The sequence below is a fragment of the Branchiostoma floridae genome, chromosome 12 (genome assembly GCF_000003815.2).
Source record: "Branchiostoma floridae strain S238N-H82 chromosome 12, Bfl_VNyyK, whole genome shotgun sequence".
Taxonomy (NCBI): domain Eukaryota; kingdom Metazoa; phylum Chordata; class Leptocardii; order Amphioxiformes; family Branchiostomatidae; genus Branchiostoma; species Branchiostoma floridae.
In genome coordinates this window covers 18098827-18116587 of record NC_049990.1, presented here as the reverse complement: position 1 = coordinate 18116587, position 17761 = coordinate 18098827, and the positions used below count along the sequence as shown (strand labels likewise).

Sequence of the window (17761 nt, the reverse complement as noted above, 5' to 3'; positions counted from 1 at the left end):
ACATCCCATCACCATTGGAGTCTGTGGGGGTAAAGAGCTATTACAACACTATGTCCTGAGCTATAATTTTCTAGGAAGTAGAGCCCATCTTTCTCAGAAGTAGAGCCCATCACAATGTCACAGGCACCTTTTTACCTCCCAAAAGGAAGCCAGTAACCTATTTATTGGTGTGCGGGTGGAGTGAGGGAAGCCATATTAAGTGCATTTCCCAAGGGCGCAATGCATTCAAGTTCAGTGGTTTTATGTTCATGGCTTTTGTGGTGATATCTTTGCTGCAAATTCAAAATCGCAGCAAAAAAGTTTATTGTGTTCTATGGTTCTACCAACCAACCCCCTTGTCACTACTCAGTTTTCTCGCCAGGATATTTTCACAGCGTAGGGGCATCTTAGTGCAGTAAAGCCATGTGGTAAGTGATACAGGCATGAGCATTGTAAGGGGTCTGGAGGAATCCTTGCCTCCAAAATATTTTAATTTATAGTCCTCAGAAACACCGAGTCCCCTTAGCTGGTTTAACCACAGCGTAGGGCCCAAATCACAGCATAGGGATCCAAATCATCACATAAGCGCCCCCTTTGCTGAAAAGGCCTGGCAAGAACACTTGCTACTTGTACGTACAATATCGGTACAATATCATGTGTTAATGGCGCCTGTTACATCCGCTTGTTACAACACTTCATTTTCTCCATACAACAAAATCAAAACATTGTCTACCAGCTTTTTGAACATAAAGAAGTTCCAAGAACATTATCAAATCCCTCATGCGGTAATGTCTCGTACGTGTACAACTCAACATTCTATACATCAAAAATTCCAAAATTGAAAACTCAGAGTCAAACTCAAAGCAGTTTGTTTGAAACAACAACAAAGTTGAAAGTGCTAATGTTGTGTATGAATCATTCTGTGAATAATAATATTCAAATCTATAAACATGTTCAGATTTGGGATATTTATTGGTTATTGGGTTTAAATGAAAAGCTAGGATATCACAAACTGGACATGTTTATACTCAAAAACATTTACAGTGTCAAAATTTTGGAGAATATCCCATCTTTCAAACTAGCAAAAGTTTACCTTCCAAAATAATTCCATTCAGTTTTAATGACCATTATAAATGTGCCCACAATAGTGGAAAAAAACTGTTCACTTGTAAGTTGTTGACATTATCACACACCCTTGGATAAAATTGCTTCTCTTGGGTGGGTCTATCCACGTTAATTTTGACTTCCTCTTAAAGTTCAATTGTCCTGGGTAATATCTAAAAACAATACATATCTATATCAGATCTTCTCGTAAGTTTAAGTCGTGTAGCATTTAACAATGTATTTTTCCCTATATTATTTGCTTCACAGCACATTGGATACCTCTTTTTGTGGAGCAAATGTAGACCATCAAATTTCACCTTGCACCAATTACAGTAAAGCTATTGTCAAATGAAATAATATGATATGGTCTAAAAACATTGCCAGTGGCCACATTTATTAATTTAAAGAACCACAATTTTCACCGGGTGTAACTGTATTTTCCCAAAACAAATAGTTCCACATCCAGACTTTGGACATAGTAGTCTGATATTTCCAGATGACTGAACATTTGCCTATTGAATGGTTCGAGCCAAATGATCCTTGATACTTTGAAGGCTGGTCCAGCCATGTCTGGTAGACTGGTATTCCTGTAGCGTCCAATTTTTGGGGCAGTGCCAAACGACCAAATATGTCCTGAAAATGTTTCAATTTTCAATCCCAAGTTAATACTCAAAGACACATTTCAACAAGTGAAGTTCACCTGTGCTTACAATTGTTCTACACTCATGAATTCATCGTCGTCATTTTAAATATATATTTTGTTAACAATGAGACTGCCATCCATTTACCTCGGTAATATTCTACTTGGTCCTACAGAAAAACATGGGATAGCACAAGTCACTGACCCACCAACATCTTTATGTATGGTTTGGCAGTCACAATTTACTTTTACCAGTAGTGTTGCCCGAGAGGTTGTTTAACAGGCACTTTTTGCACCATGTACTTTGCGTAAATGGTATTCATTTTGTCATACCCAGACAGACCTTCATCCCCACATTGAATAATGCCTTTCAAAATCAAAATGTGTGTGCATATGTGCATGTGTGTGCACAAGTCAAAATATGATGCATATATTATGCATGAATCAATATGATTGTCAAAAAATCTAATCTAAATATGCGCATACATATAGAAAGTTGCTGGATGTTTTCAACAGCGTTGTTTCTGGAACTCTTTTTATTAAGCAGTTTGTTGTTGATGTTAGCATAACATGTTATTATAATTCACCCTGATCCAAATTGTTGATTGATAGATTACTGCAGAAAAGTGATGGTTATATATGCATTTTATCAATTGCAAATTAATAATTCATGGCCATAAATATAAAATATACACAGAACAACTTCAACAAGGTAAAACCTACATCAAAATGGCAGAACTCACTAGCAATCTGTGGTACATTTCCTCGTGTCTTACGTATAATGTTCTATAATGGCGTTCCTGTATTCTACATTATATCATACAAGGTCATATTTATGTTCGATGCCAGTGTTCCGACTAGTGCACTACAGTACGATTGGATTTGAACAATTTGAATTCGCTTGCATGCGCCGGCCGCGGTCGAAGATTTAAACAGCCAGTCAACTGTTTGCCCAGTTCTTCTGATCATAAAGTTGTTGACGAAATGTGCATAGATGTCACATCTTTTGCTCTCTTTTTGCAATAAACTTGAGTAAATTGCTTGGGACGGCATGATATAAAAAGAATACTACACAGGGTTTTCCGTATCGCCCTTGGTCCCAACCCTTCCGCGGCCATTGAAAGATCCTATCCATGGTCGGGTCGTAACTCAGCCGATACGGAATTTACCCCATGTTGTATTGTATATGTACTAGTATTGCACAGGACTCAAATTTGCATTGCATGGGATTGAAAATTTGAACATGGGATTCAGACATTGGAATTATTACAATTTTTGATAGATGACCAAGCCCTCCCGCAGGTCTAGTTGGTACTTCAGGTGATATGGATACAAGTTGCGTTGTATTCTATATAAACAATCGCTTAATGCCCCATTAGACAACATTTGATGATGAAATTCTGCATGAGCTAAAATTATTCGCTGGTTGGCTTTGCCAAACGGATAATGTAGGTTGTGCCCTATGACCACATGTTAAGTGTATCTGGTCACCATGACTCAGTAGCCTTTCTAAAAAGATCTTTAGGTTTAGAATTAGAGCAAGTATCCAATGCAAAAGCAACAAACAATCATCAGCATAACAGCAATATAACACACCCAAAAATTTGGTACCCAAAATTTGGTATGAAATACAAATTGCAAATCATTCGTAATAAATTGTCAATCAACCTATATAATTATCTATACTGTTGACAACACAACAGCATCCAAATGTTCTGTAAATTTCCTACAGATTCGTGATGTAGCATAAAATTGTACAGATATCGCTTATGATTTCATATTGAGAATGTGCTAGAAAGAATCGTTTGTTCAGACTTGGAAAGCATGCATACATATGACGACATAGAACCCTTTGACCTGTGCTGACCCAGATAAATGGACATACGTAGCACTTTCACAAAGACGCACCATTTTCGGCTTCTACGTCCATTCTGAGACCAAAATGCCCCACAAAAACATAGTGAAGAAAACTAGGCATGTACACCTACAATTCTAGATCCGTAGAACCCGTCAAAATGCTGAAAATGGGTGATTGTGTCGGCACAATTGTCAAGGGTTCTTCCGCTTCAGACAGCCTCTCTCTCTCTCTCTCTCTTTCTGTCACATCAGGCCTGCTTGCACCCTTTATATCATCGCTCATTGGGAACTACTTTCACGGAATTATAAGCCGATAAGATCATCTAAATGCATCGCAGATATCACCTCATAATACTGCTACTTAGATTTCCCTGCAAACCGCTCCTTGAGGTTAAAATTTGGCCAGAACTGGACGGAATTGCAGGCGATTGTCGAAGATCAATTTTCCGGTTCCCTGCGATACCCCCTTTGACGAACCCGGATCAATCCGCGGCCCTTATTATCATATCCTTTGGGCCAACATGGCACATTCCTGTCAAATTATGCTCCTCGAAATCCCCCCTTTTTAAAAATCATCGATCGGGCTCATCATTTCCTCTATTTTAGAGAGAAATGTAACTTTTTCTGGTACCTACCATCGAACTTGACGAACATCAGAGATGGTACAAAACGCGCAAAGCCTGCTGGGATGAGGAACCTTTGCCTAAAACTCATTTCTGTACCTAAAACAAATAAATTAAATTTCTTTTAAAAAGAAAAGCTTAAAATTCATTAATTATAGAAAAAGAAAAAGATTTTGATATCATTTTGATGTAATAATTGCGTGCAGAAGTCTCGACGTTTCTCGCGCATGACGTGAGATGGCAACCAGTATGGCGTCCTTAGTGAGAGATGGAGTGCTGCTGGAGATAGCAGACCAAGCTCCCGCGCCTTCCAAGGACTACTGCCAGCTCCTTATCACCACTAAGGAGGTGAGTGCACTTCTAAAGATCTTTGGACCACAGTGGTGTGTTTTTGAGACGCAGTCTTCGGCGTAAGCGCTCAAGTTTGGCCGTAGATCACACCGATCGATGATCGCCCTCCCCCCTTTCATTCCCGCCTACGGAAGTTCGAAAACCAAAACAAAGTGCGTACGTGATCTGGTACGCATTCATGATCACGGAGAACAACGGAATTCTATTCTTAAGGCAAGCTTGAATACTTACATCAATGCTAGAAACTTCAACATGGAAGTTGAAATAGTTGTCTAAATGGATAACTGATTGATTTTTGTCTTAATCATTATGGTTTATTATTGATTTTTAAGTTCAACTGCGTATGAGGTCCATGCACCTGTTCAAAGTTAAACTAAGAGTGTTTTGAAAGTTGAGACCTCAAAAGCTAACCTCCCGGATTGTCTGGCTTCAAATGCTTCTTGCAGTTTCTAGGTTGGGCACACTAGTAGTATTCTGCAAATACGCCTATCTTTGTTTTAGTTTGAATAAATTGTTTTGTTTTCACTTGTTGAGATTTACCATACATTCCGAGACCTCAAAAGCTACCCCCCAGATTGTCCGACACAAATCCCTCAATTAGTTTCTTGTCACACCAAACTCCAAAACACACCTTTTTTATTTACTTATTTTGATGTTGAGAGCTAAACCTGACATCATTTTTTCATGGCTATTGTAAACAGGAAGTCCAGTGCCTTGTTTATTTAGGGTTTTATTCTTTGCTGTTTATATGGCTATTTATATATATGGTGTTTTGTCTTTACCATTTCAGCTTGTTGCCATGGTAATCAGGGTCAACAAAAAAGGGTCAACATTCATGACATTACAATCAAAGCCTTCTTATTGTTGCGTTGACATTAGTCTTAGGATAGCTCTTGCATGATTGATGTTGCAATGTTTGTCCGACATGTCGGCAGTTATTAAGTCTCCTTTGTTGAAAAGGTCAACTGGAGGATGATGTCTTGTGTGGTATATAAACTTCATGTATTATGTATTCAAGTGTTAGCAGGTGTTTTCGAGAAGTGCTTCTCTCCTGGCACACCACTGCACTTGACCAAAGCAGGAATTTCCTGTCTTGTTTGGTGTGAAAACAAGGGAAGATGCTGTATACATGTTTATAGTTATACCATATCATCTTTGTTACTGCTTAGCCCGCAAAAAATTATCAGCAGCTGTGCAATGACCAGTGTTAGTAAGACTAATGCAAATAAAGGGTAAGAACGGGGAAAGACGTAGACATATGCAAAAAGACAGGACAGGTGAATTTAGTGTTGTTAATTAGTCACACCTATTTACTATTTATAATGTACAAGGGACAGGGGGCAGCTCAATGCAGCCCATCCCAGCTCAGTTTTGAACTGGGAGAGGGACTCCGCCACATAAGGCTCAAGTTCATTCCACTCTTTGATGTTACTGGGGAAGAACAAGAGCCACTGTACATCCCAATGTTCTTCCTTGGTTCTTTGGGAATACAGCTAAGAGTGTAAGATCAGAGTTTGTCATGGAGAGAGTGATGTATTAGCTAAGAAGTACAAACAGACAACAATAAAACACGTCTGGACGCTTCCAATTCCTTAACTCAACTCTTGTTTATTTCAAATGTTTGAACAGGTTGAACGCCGCACCTGCGAATGGGCACAAATTTCGCTGTTCGACATAAAATGGCCGATCCCGATTGTAGGCACGGACGTCAAACGACCGAAATCTAAGAACGCTACTCCACCCACAGTTTCTAAAATACAACAATTAAAACGCAACGTCATCCATTCTCAGACAAAAGAATTGGGTTCGCGAAATTGATCTTGCACATGGTACAGTGATATTGAATGGGTGTCAGGATGTCTTTTCTGAACGTTCTTGGTATCCAGTCTTGACTGGTTCTAGGGCATGTCCATTTCAACTTGAGAGGGTCTGCACGGGGGTTTACAACAATAATCTACGTTGAATTCAGAACCCCCTGAGTATTAAGCTGAAATCAAGGAAGGCAATTACGCAAAATTATTTTCTATAAATTACGGGAAATCAAAATGGTCCGCCTATGCCAAACAGAAATGGGCATGCAGACCCCCAGTTGAGGTGCATGGAAATTCTCCAATATGGAGAATATACCTTAGAAAGGCAATGCAACAATGTCATTGTGACCTCATACTTATAGCCTACAAAGGCCAAAAAACCCTCTTTGTTTACCATTGCTACACACCCAATAATAAATTAGTGCTGAAATCAGGCACCATAATGCTGTAATATTCTGATTAACTCTTTGGGACAATGTTATGTTCAGTCCTGCCAGGGATATTTTGATGATGCAAGTTTAAAGTCACATACAATTGCTCAATAATCGTGGGACCTGTTTATTTGTACATTTAGAAGTGTACAACGCATTACAAGGTTCTTGTAAACAATGACAACTTCATACAAAGTATTGTAATGTAGACTGAGTCAGTGACAAAGATTTATGACGGTATAAACCTATTACATGTACTAGCAATGTTTTATAACGTACTTAAGTGAAGAGCACTGAAATGGGGGGGGGGGGGTCTTGAAGGTCACTGACAATGACATTCCAAGGTCATCTGTGGGATATTTCAGTAGGTGAGGTAATTCATTGGTCATATTGACAAATTTTGCCCAGGGATATTTCAAAAGAAAACAAAACATTGCAAAATATACAATATGTCAAATATTAGATATAGTGTATGCCAAAAGTTATTTTTCCCAATTGCGACTTTCACTAGTTTCAGCAAAAATATATAACACTATGGGTGGCTGGACATAGACGTTGAACCCTGACTGACCAACTTAATTAGCAGTTCAACCAATGAGAGAATGGCAATTAGTGGTTCAATCAATGAGAGAATGGCAGTTATCCACCAATAGGAGTGTGGCTGCATTCTATCAAATTTTGCATTTTGATGTTTTAATTTTGCATTCTCAGCACATATATTGACAGAGATGGGAGGGCTTTCTGATAAGAAAAATTCATAGCTGGCCTCTAAACAGACATTGACGATAACCATTCAATTGTTATCAATATCAGCTACAGTAGAAACCGCTTAATTGCACACCCCATTTGCCAAGGCATTTCGTGTAATTATCCGAATGGTGCAACAAAGCAAAGTTATTTAGCTGGACCACACCATCACGGTATATTGGATTCCGTGCAATTAACAGAAGTGTGCGATTATCTATTGTGCAATTAATTGGCTTAATTGCCTCCCTGTGCAGGTTGTCTGGCGCTGGTGGAGGATCACTCTGAGGAAGGGGGATGAGCGCAGGTGTTTCCCAGGGGAGACCAGAGAATCACACGATGACTTCCTGAATGACGAAGTGATCCAAGGTCAGCTACTTTAGTTCTAAATCTTTTTTATTTACTTAGAGTTCACCGCAAAACAAGGCTCGTGGAGCCACACAGAGATTTTGGGTTACAATACTGTCTTGTGAAGAAAGATGTCTGTTAACCCTTGACTTAAACAGTTTCAGATTGTACCCCATGGGTAATCAGGTCTGTGGAATAAATGAAAGTTATCATACCTACCTGGTTAGATAACTACAGTTATACTAGCTACCCGGAGAAATACAATGGCGTTTTCCCTAGAAACCGCAAGGTGGCAGTTCTTCACAGTAAGAGCAAACACAACATCCGGGCACTGACCCTCCCATCATCCTCTTTTCCCGAAACGTCCCGAGTCGAACTACCTCGCTCGAGCCTGGGTCGGGCTAAATAAAGAGGGTGGGACATTGTATTTCTCCGGGTAGCTAGTATAACTGTAGTTATCTAACCAGGTAGGTATGATAACTTTCATTTATACGTCGCTACCCTCCGAAATACAATGGCGACTTTAAAGCCGCGAGAAGGAGGTAGACTGAGACTCACCAAGAAGGTTAAAACCTTGTTGGCCTCACCAAGCCCCCATGGGAGCAGGAGACTAGACCTCTAAGAGTCACACCTCCCTCCAGAGTCATCCAGCTGCTATCGAAGGATGCTTCTGTCTCATCCCCCAATTTTACAGCTGTAAGTGCCGGATGCAAAGGCAGAGCTAACCGACTGTAGTGCCCGAAGGGTACAGTCTTGCCACTTATAAGTTAACTGAGATAAGTGTGCTCTGCCCAAACGGACTCGGCCTCTGGCCGACAACAACTTAGAAAGTTCTGGCTGACACCCAGTCTGTCAGCTTTCACAAATCCTTCAAGGAAAAACCGATGCAGAAGCAGCAGTGCTGTGGTGAGGATGAGCATTGAATAGACTGGTGTCAAAGCCTGAAAGATCCAACATCTTTCAGCCAACTGGCCCAAAAGGCCGACACCACTGGGTTATCAGCCTTAAAGAAGAAACCCCTTAGTCTGATAGGAGATTGACTTCTCCTTAGGTAAGAAATGCCTCACCACACATAAGATCTCACTAAGATCTTAGGAAAGGAGTGACTTCTCCTTAGGTAAGATATGTCTCACCACACAAGATCTCTCTAAGATCTGGGTGCAATCGAACAACGATCTCTCTGTAAGGCTGAGTCAGCCTATCAGATTTGTTAGTTCCATAAGAACAAAACAACTCTGGAAACAAACTCTCGTACAGCATGAGATACAAGGACGCCGAAGTCCAACATCTGTCAGCAGATTACAAAGCCATCAATTGCAAGATTGGCTTAAGCGAGAGCTGTTTCAAATTCAGGGACCTAATGGCTCCCAAGTCTGAAGGAATCTCAGAATCGTACCCACGTCCCAAGACTAAGTACCTCAGTCTTGGAGGGTCACGCGTGTATGCTTAATACACCCGCTTAGAGTTAAAGGCTCTCCAGTCAGACCAGTGTTGTTCTGACTGGACTCCGTCTGTGATCAGACGAGTTGAGAAAATCGCAGAGCCATGAACATTTATGGTCTTATAAAAAAGACCCCCTTGATTAAGGCACAAGAGGTAATCAGTGACCTCCATGGCCGTCGCCTTAGACGGATCCAATGCCCTAGTCTCGCACTCCAGGCTGCCTGATACTGTTTCTGTGAACACAGTCTTGCGGCGCAGCACACGCTACAGGTGCCGCCGGCGCGCCTCAGACGACAAACCCGCAGTGATCAGAGCTTGTCTGACACTATCCGGGCTGTTGGTCTGAGTAACCTCAAACGAGGATGAACTTCCTCTGACCCGGAAGAGGAACACCGTCTTGTTCCATTGGAAAAGACAGTAGATCTCAAACCAGAGTTCCTGTAGGAACAGAAAGCACGGTTGAGATGGCCAAAGCTATGGCCATAGATTTCGCCTGATCGAGGCAAATTTCTCATAAGAACGTATAACTCGAGAGGAGGCAGAAAGGTGGAATCCCGTACACTCTCAAGTTGTCCCCTGCAACTTAAAGTGTCGATCTTCCACGCCTCTGGTTCTAGGCACAGAGTGCCAAACGCAGCTGTATTTCAGCCTGGATGCGAACAGATCGACCTTTGGTAGAACTGAAGCATACGCTTGGCGGAAAAGGAGTGGGCGAAAAACTCCACTGGTTTTGGTCTTGGAAACACTCTGGGCGCCAAGTCGGCCTCGGAAATCGGACCCAGCAAGGGTTCCGATGAAAACACCAAACCCTTGCCTAAAGAGGCACACTACCACAAAGCTATGGCTGTCTGGCATAGAAGTTGGCAAAACAACTTCCTTGCCTACATCTGTGCGCCACTGCTGACGTATGTATAAGCCTGAGGTGGACTTGACTGTTGCTTGCAAAGCAGGTTTGGTCGAGTAAACGTTGTAGCGAGCTCTAAAAATAGCTCGCTAATACGTGTCTCTCTCTTGAAGAGAGGAACCGTTTTCTCGTCCTGCGTCCACCGCAAAACTGCTCCTCGGACTTGAAGCGAGTCGTCCGTTGTGATAGTTAAACTACCGGACTCGCCCAAAAGTCTCGACTACTCCACCGTGGCAAGCAAGTTGACCCGGTAGCTAGTCCCGAGGGAGCTTCTGGGGACAACACAACTTCGGTGTCCCACAGACGAGTCTCTTTCAGAGCCTCGTTTAGACCATTCTACAAGCTCCAGTGAAAGAGCGTAGCATGTAAGACCACCGCTGACGCTACATCCATGCGCCCTATCACTTCGGCAAAGTGCCAAAGAGACACATGAGGCAAGAAGGTACAAGTCTTGTAAACCTTCACCTTTTTCTCTTGAGGAAGAGATAAGGTCATAAGAAGACAAATGATTTACTTCCATCCAGGAAGATAACTGCTGGGTTGAGATCAATTGGGACTTTCCCAAAAGATCAGGAAACCCACATCATGCGTCATACAACGAACACGTTTGCAGGTACTGGAGACGCTTTGCCCGAGACGAGCCTGATTCAGCAAGTCATCCAGACAAAAACTATCCGAATCCCTTTGAATCGGATGGCACCAACTACTGGTTTAAAAACCGCATATGTCCTAGGAGCGCCAGAGGGCCCTGGGACACTTTACTTGAAAAACTCCCCAACTGTTTCTGAAAAGAAACAACAGGAGTTTCTAAGTGACTGGTGTGATAATAAAAAGGCAACCTTGATGTCCAGGTATACCAAACCAGTCATCCCCACTTAGGAGGGACATCACGTCCTTGATGTTCTCCAGTTCACGTGTTCTGAAAACACCCTACTGTTTCAGAGGTCTGAAACTATGACTAGACGCCAAGTTCCATCTTTCTTTGGAACCATAAAACCAAAAACGGGGCCAAAAATTGGTCCCCGATTGGAGGATTCTCTAAGGAGATCCCAATTCCGCTGAAGCAAAAACAAGCCACAAGTCATACTTCTGGCCCTGTCACCTCCTCTGGAGGGACAAAAAGACGGAGTCGCCTTGAGAGATGAAACAACGGTCCATCTCGAGCTGACAACACAACGCCCAGTACCCAAGGGTCTGAACAGATGTTTGTCCACAAGAGGGAACAAGAAATCCCTCAAATCTACTTGTAGCTGGGGCAGCAAGGTACCACACACAAAGAGCGACCTGTGCTCAAGCACAAGAGGCGAGGCAATTACTTATTGCCTACCAACTGCGGTGTCCCTTACACCCTTCCGGCCTGTAGCAGCCACGGAAGGAAAGGGATTTCTCCCCGCAGCCACGCCCAAAAACCAAACGGTTAGGCGTTACTGTGGCCAACGGACTGTTATACCAGTCCTGTCGATCGGCGTCTTGGGTGCCTTACGGACTGCTATCCTCTGGGGAATAGCAAGTCCCCAAAACTAGCTACAGCTAGCTTTGGTCAGGTGATCATTTGTGTCTTTGACTGTAGTTAGCCAGACACAAGAACCTATTTTTAACCCAATCATGCACGAAGCGTCTGATTTGGGTGACATGGGGGCAAAACCCCAAACGTTCAAATGTCCCGCAAAATTCAGGTGGCCATTCGTGGTCCTACCTGTCATTCATGGCCCTTGCCTGTTCGCAAGGAAATCCATCCTCATGAACGAGTCAATGAGGTTGCCAGAGGTCAATGACCTTCAAAAAGGACTGTAAGGCCTGCAAAGCAGTGCCTTTATTGTTTAAGCCGGAGCGAATCGTCATGCTATGCGGCATGCATAGCTAAAAAAGTCTGTTACACAGACCGCCATTTCGCTTTCAATACCGGCTATGAGATGAGGCGGAGACCGCCTACACCTGGGAACCGTCAAAAGATACGGTTTATCAGCGAGGAAATCCTCGTTCCAGGTGTGAAGCCTTTCTTCATAAACCAACCCAGAACTCCAGGGGAAAACAACATTCCCTGTGTTCAGGTTTGGTGAGGTCTAAAAGGAAAGTGAAAGGCCTCTCCAGTACAGAAAAGTCTGACTACTTACCTGTTCAGTAATAGCACCGGAGTACTCCACATTCTCGGAAAACATTTCCGAATCTGGAGGAGGCGCATGACCGACTGGTCCTTGGCCTCCGTGTACCACACCCCTGAGTATGTTCTCAGTGGGCAACTGGGCTTATAACGTGGAGGACGCAAAGCGCGCCTCGAACGTTTATCGTCTGAAACGAAAAAACCCACGCACGTGAACCACGTGAAACTGACGGGACTGAACTAATGCCGGTCTCAAGTCAGTCATGAGACGGCTAAACTTCGTGAACACGTTCCAATACAAGTGTTCAACAGGGGATTGGGTCATAAAAACCCCAGTACCTGGCCCCGCTGTAATAGGAAAACAGCGGGGGTGCTTCAAGAAGGCCTGCCGGCAACAAAGTGGCGGCGGACAAGCACTGGTACTGCTCGCAGAAAACCTGCTGCCACGAAGGACAGAGGATTGCGTAAGACTCAGGCGTGACAACCCAGCCAGTGGGAGGGGTCACGCCTCCCTGCCTGCACAAAGATACAGGAGGGTACAGATTCCAACCATGGTCCGTAGACGTGGTTGGGATCATCACTTTGATCATCACCGCTAGACACGAAGAACAGGGCATGTTCGAACATGTCCGTCTAGCACGTGAGCCTGAAAAGAAACGCTGTGAAAGAAAACAGCAAAAGGTGAATAGTGATGCAAAACAACAGTTCCAAAGTCACAAAAGCGACCTAAAGAGACTATGAAGTCTCAAGAACCTACTGTGAACTAAAAAGGACAGAAAATGTCCCGCTAAGGTAGGAAAATACCACCGAAGCGAGAGACAAAACGATACCACAAACCACTTCGAAGAAGGGCAGTTTCGGGAAAGAGGATGATGGGAGGGTCAGTGCCCGGATGTTGTGTTTGCTCTTACTGTGAAGAACTGCCACCTTGCGGTTTCTAGGGAAAACGCCATTGTATTTCGGAGGGTAGCGACGTATAATAGGGAAACAGGCCACACACCCTTTGTAACTCACTTGAAAGTACAAGGAGATTCTCTGTGGTTTAGCAATATACTATCATATAAAAGACCCTCTGTTGGAACATGGCTTGCTTTAGCCTGGATAGTAGACCCTTGCTATAAACTATAGCCCTTTTGCACTAAACTATAGCCCTTTCACCCCAAAAGGTCACAAGCCCATATAGAGCTGGTGCCTGACCTCTATTGGCACCAACAGCTAATTGTCACCCAGTCTAAGATCAGAGGGCCCGCGTGCTGTGTTTGGTGGCGAAGCATTAGATGTTTCCCGGGCCGAAATGATTAGCGACAGTCACTATTATACATAATAGCACAGCAGTCTGGTACTCAGGCTAGGCTTGCTTGGAAAAATACTTAGTCTGATACATGATATAACATGATATATTGACATGAGCCTACTAGTAGTAAAATGATAGATTCAACAACAAATTAGAAAGAAATGCTTCTGAAAATTCACTAAATAGATGATTAGATAGACAAAAACTTGAAGCTGGAGCCAGCCCTTGTTTGGAACCACATGAATGACTGTTGATGTTGTTGTTTGTAGGGGATGTGCGGAGGGTGTTCGGAGAGCCTACGCTGGAACATGCCCTGGGGTTGTGCCGCGGGCACGTTGATTTCATCACACGTGTGCCGAAGCCCATGCTGATCTTCCTGGTGTCGTACCTGGAGCTGGAGGACATCTCTCAGCTGGCACAGACCAACAAGCTGTTCAGAGAGGTAAGACATGTGTCAATCAAATCAGGCACAGACCAACAAGCTGTTCAGAGAGGTGAGACATGTGTCAATCAAATCAGGCACAGACCAACAAGCTGTTCAGAGAGGTGAGACATGTGTCAATCAAATCAGCCACAGACCAACAAGCTGTTCAGAGAGGTAGGACTGAACTGATCTAACAAGAAAATACATTTGGTGGTAACGTCAGTTAAAGAGGGAATTAAGGAATGGGTTCTAGAGCGCTCGTTCGATGACAGCAGGCCCTCCCGCAAGTGGACGGAGGGCCGTTTCTGGTGTTGGAATGCCTGTTTGAATGAACGCTTGAAGAACCCATTGCTTGATTTGCTCATGTGTAGGGACCAATCAGCGCCCTCGTCCAAAATTTGCTTTAACTAGTTGATCAAGTATAACACAATGTTGATGAATACACCATTATCCTTACATCTTTGACTTTTACTATATCCCAGATCTGTAACTCGGACGAGCTGTGGGAGCACGTGTACGAGCGCCACTGTGAGAACGTGACAGAGGAGATGCGAGACCTGGCTAAAGATGTGGGCTGGAAGAGTATGTTCTTCACTAACAAGCTGCAGCTGCAGGTGGGGTGTTTTCTTCTCATCAAATGCTTCCGTCACATTTCCAAACTGAGGCCCTGTCGGGTAGCTTTCTAGAATTTGCAGAATCCCTTTCTTTGAGGTTCTGGAACTGAATCCCTGAAGCAAAGGATTCTGGGAAGTGTGAAATAGGTGAATATAATATAAAAGACCCAATGACCTTATGAGTTTGTGATCTTGAGTTGTTTTTGTTATTAAGTATGAGTTGTTATTCTTTTGAGTTTTCCTAAGTTGCTTGTATGATTTACAAATCCGAATTGGATTATTGCTTTGTTATGTTCAATCCTATGTTAGTAGTTATTTTTTGTACTCTGAGTTATTATTATTGTTATAGGGCTCCCTTGGAAATCAGTTACTACGTTAACTGAAGGGACTACCATAAAGATCAATAAATAAATGAATAAATAAAAAGACAACAAAATACACAAAACATCCTGGCTGGGCCTTGGCTTTGACCATATAGCTCTAAGCACCATTAGGGCGAAGCAAATTTGTTGTATATCTAGAGGCCAGATGACATTTATGGTATTTACCTTGACCCCTTCAGCCTTTTAGAGGAAAATTTGGTGTTATGTCTTAAACAATCTGTTGAAGGAAAGTTAAAAATTTGCAAGACACAGTCAAACACGGTCTATTAGACTGAAGTATACATATTACCATACTGTGTGAGCGTAAAAAATCAACACAGTTTTGGCCAGTACATATCATGTAGCTTCACAGAATGTCATATTCATGTTAGTTGCAATTGTTACAGTTGTATGATTTTTCTATGGTAAACTGTATAGTTTGGTAATGCCTCTAGGGCAGAGCCTTCTCTATAGTTTCATCATCTGTGTTTTTGTTGTTACAGGTGCAGCTGCGCAGACAGAGGGGCCGCAGGGAGGATGCAGGTGACAGCCCCACTCCTGTCCACTAGCGAAAACATTCCTAACTGCAGGCTCACAATCATTCCAATACACTAAGATGTTATCATTTGTAAAGTCATGTTATGCAATGGGGATAAACATCTTTAAATGTTCTCCAACTTTCTATGATTTTGGATGTTGTACAGTTTTGTTACGAAAGTGTTGGAGTCAGAGTAGTACTGTACATGTATGTGTTCATGGATGTTTAGCTCTTTGAAAGTTCCAGTGAGGAATTTGTCTTATTAAATACAGGTGCCACATGTTAACTTTCTAGTGTTCTACATGTTCGTAGTAATTTGTATTTACAAACTACCAAAATTGGTGTCCAGTACAAGTACAGCTCTATAGCACTAGTAAGGGTAACGAAAAATTACAAACAAAAGGATTGAGGAATTTGATGGAGCTCCTGGTTTCTAGCAAGGGTTTTAGATAATGTTTCATAATGGTAAATTCAAGGTTGAGCTAGAACTGACCTATCGGCAATGGTTTGGAATGGAGGTCTTGGCAGTTTAACAGTGAGATTTTGAAAATGCAGACAATCAGTGGGCACCAATGGGGGGATGAATTCTTTTCAGACCATATGTAAAATTAGAATTTTTTCTCAGTTTGGAAGGTCATACCAACAATTCTCACATTTTATCTAACATTAGTACCATTCCACGTTGAAAATAAGTGTAATGGTCTTCAATTTACCATGGTGGTAACGAATAATAGCATGATGGCCTGTTAATGCTAAAATGCACTAGCTAAAACCCTGAGCTCTGTCTCTTTATGACCTTTCGAATTTGTACTTGGTTTTTCAATGGTGAATTAGCAAATGTCTAGCTTTGTTACATAAACTGCAGAAGCAAAAGAGAATATACAAGAACAATAGTTAATGTTGTGTAATGACTAATAAATGTGTTGGGTGCAGCTATTACTAACAGTATGTTTTGATGCAAACAGTTTAACTTCATGATCTACTCAGAACTGAATGTGGAAGTAATTTTTTTGCCTTTTTCGTTCAGATTGATAAAACCTAAAATTGTACAGTTTTTTCCTTGCTGCTTTTATTTTTAATATGTTAGTGTTTTGTGCAGTTTTGTTGAAATGACCTTTGTGCTATGACTATATGATTGGATGTATTGTATATTATACTGTTTTTCTTAGCGAAATTGTATGTTGACCACAATCAGTTAGCATCAATATGCTCAGATTTCTATTAAGCAAGCAAGGCAACCATTTTCTTTTTGATTCAGTGAAAACTTTACAAGAGGTAACTGAAACAATGCATTTTATTTCATACATAATAGAACTCTATGAATTCAAAATTATGTTATTCGGTGTAAAAAGATGTGTGAATATCAATTGTATTACACTTAATGACTGTGAAAACAATAATATGGACCAAAGCATACCAACAATGGCCTTACCAGAATATTTTATGGTATTATATGCAGTAATTCAAACAAATTCTCCAAGAAGTGCAGTCTGTTAGGTTAAGAACTAGATAAACTTGAACATTTCTTGTTCATTCTCTTGTATTTTTCTATGTACAATGATGATGTTGTTAAACAGTTTTGGTGATGTTTATAATTGTGTGATGAGTACATATAAATATACCAGAATGTGGTGCCTTCAGCATTTGTATTCTTTTCATCAACATTTGTTGGTTGACGTATTCATGCCCTCTTCTCTATCAAGTCTTATGAAAGAAAACTAACTTTACATAGCTAGTTGGGGTGGGTACGGATTATATCGGCAGGCGTTCACATGTTTTGGTGCTAAGCCAGTAACAAGAGCCAAGTAAAGTAGAGGTTATAGTCATTTCTGCCAAGTTTCTACAGTCAAACTTAGCATTGTTTACATGAAGATAGGATTTTAGAATGGGTGTTGGATACTCCACCAAACAGATTCCTTTGTAGCTTTAGTTTAGTTTAGTTTATTTATTTTACCAGCAGTAACACTCAGGTTTAGACTTATGAGTATTGGCCATTTACAGCTTTTCACAACTAGGTCCAGGTACTTCTGGACCTGAACTGGACCCAAATCTTTTGTGAACCATTACCCACCCCTAATAGCTTAGTAGCACTTTGAAGAAATTGTGACTTACCCCAAATGTTCAGCCTTGTTCACAGAATGGACATGTCTACTGCTACTTTCAGAAAATGACCTCAGCAATCAGTCATAAGTG

General features: G+C 41.8%; 1 protein-coding gene across 2 annotated transcripts; it reads left to right on the top strand.

The window, feature by feature from the left end:
- The first annotated feature begins 3584 nt into the window (after positions 1 to 3584).
- Positions 3585 to 17208, top strand: LOC118426917 (F-box only protein 36-like). 2 transcript variants are annotated; one of them, XR_004832493.1, is made up of 5 exons: positions 3585 to 4551; positions 7798 to 7909; positions 13900 to 14176; positions 14537 to 14668; positions 15534 to 17208. XR_004832493.1 is itself a non-coding variant. In XM_035836536.1 (5 exons), the coding sequence occupies exons 1-5, from the start codon at positions 4441 to 4443 to the stop codon at positions 15597 to 15599; spliced, it is 594 nt and encodes a 197-aa protein (XP_035692429.1). In that variant the 5' UTR covers positions 3608 to 4440; the 3' UTR covers positions 15600 to 17208. The 2 variants fall into 2 exon arrangements, 1 of the variants encoding a protein (XP_035692429.1); XM_035836536.1 differs by having other exon boundaries at positions 3608 to 4551; positions 13900 to 14072.
- Positions 17209 to 17761: the final 553 nt, after the last annotated feature.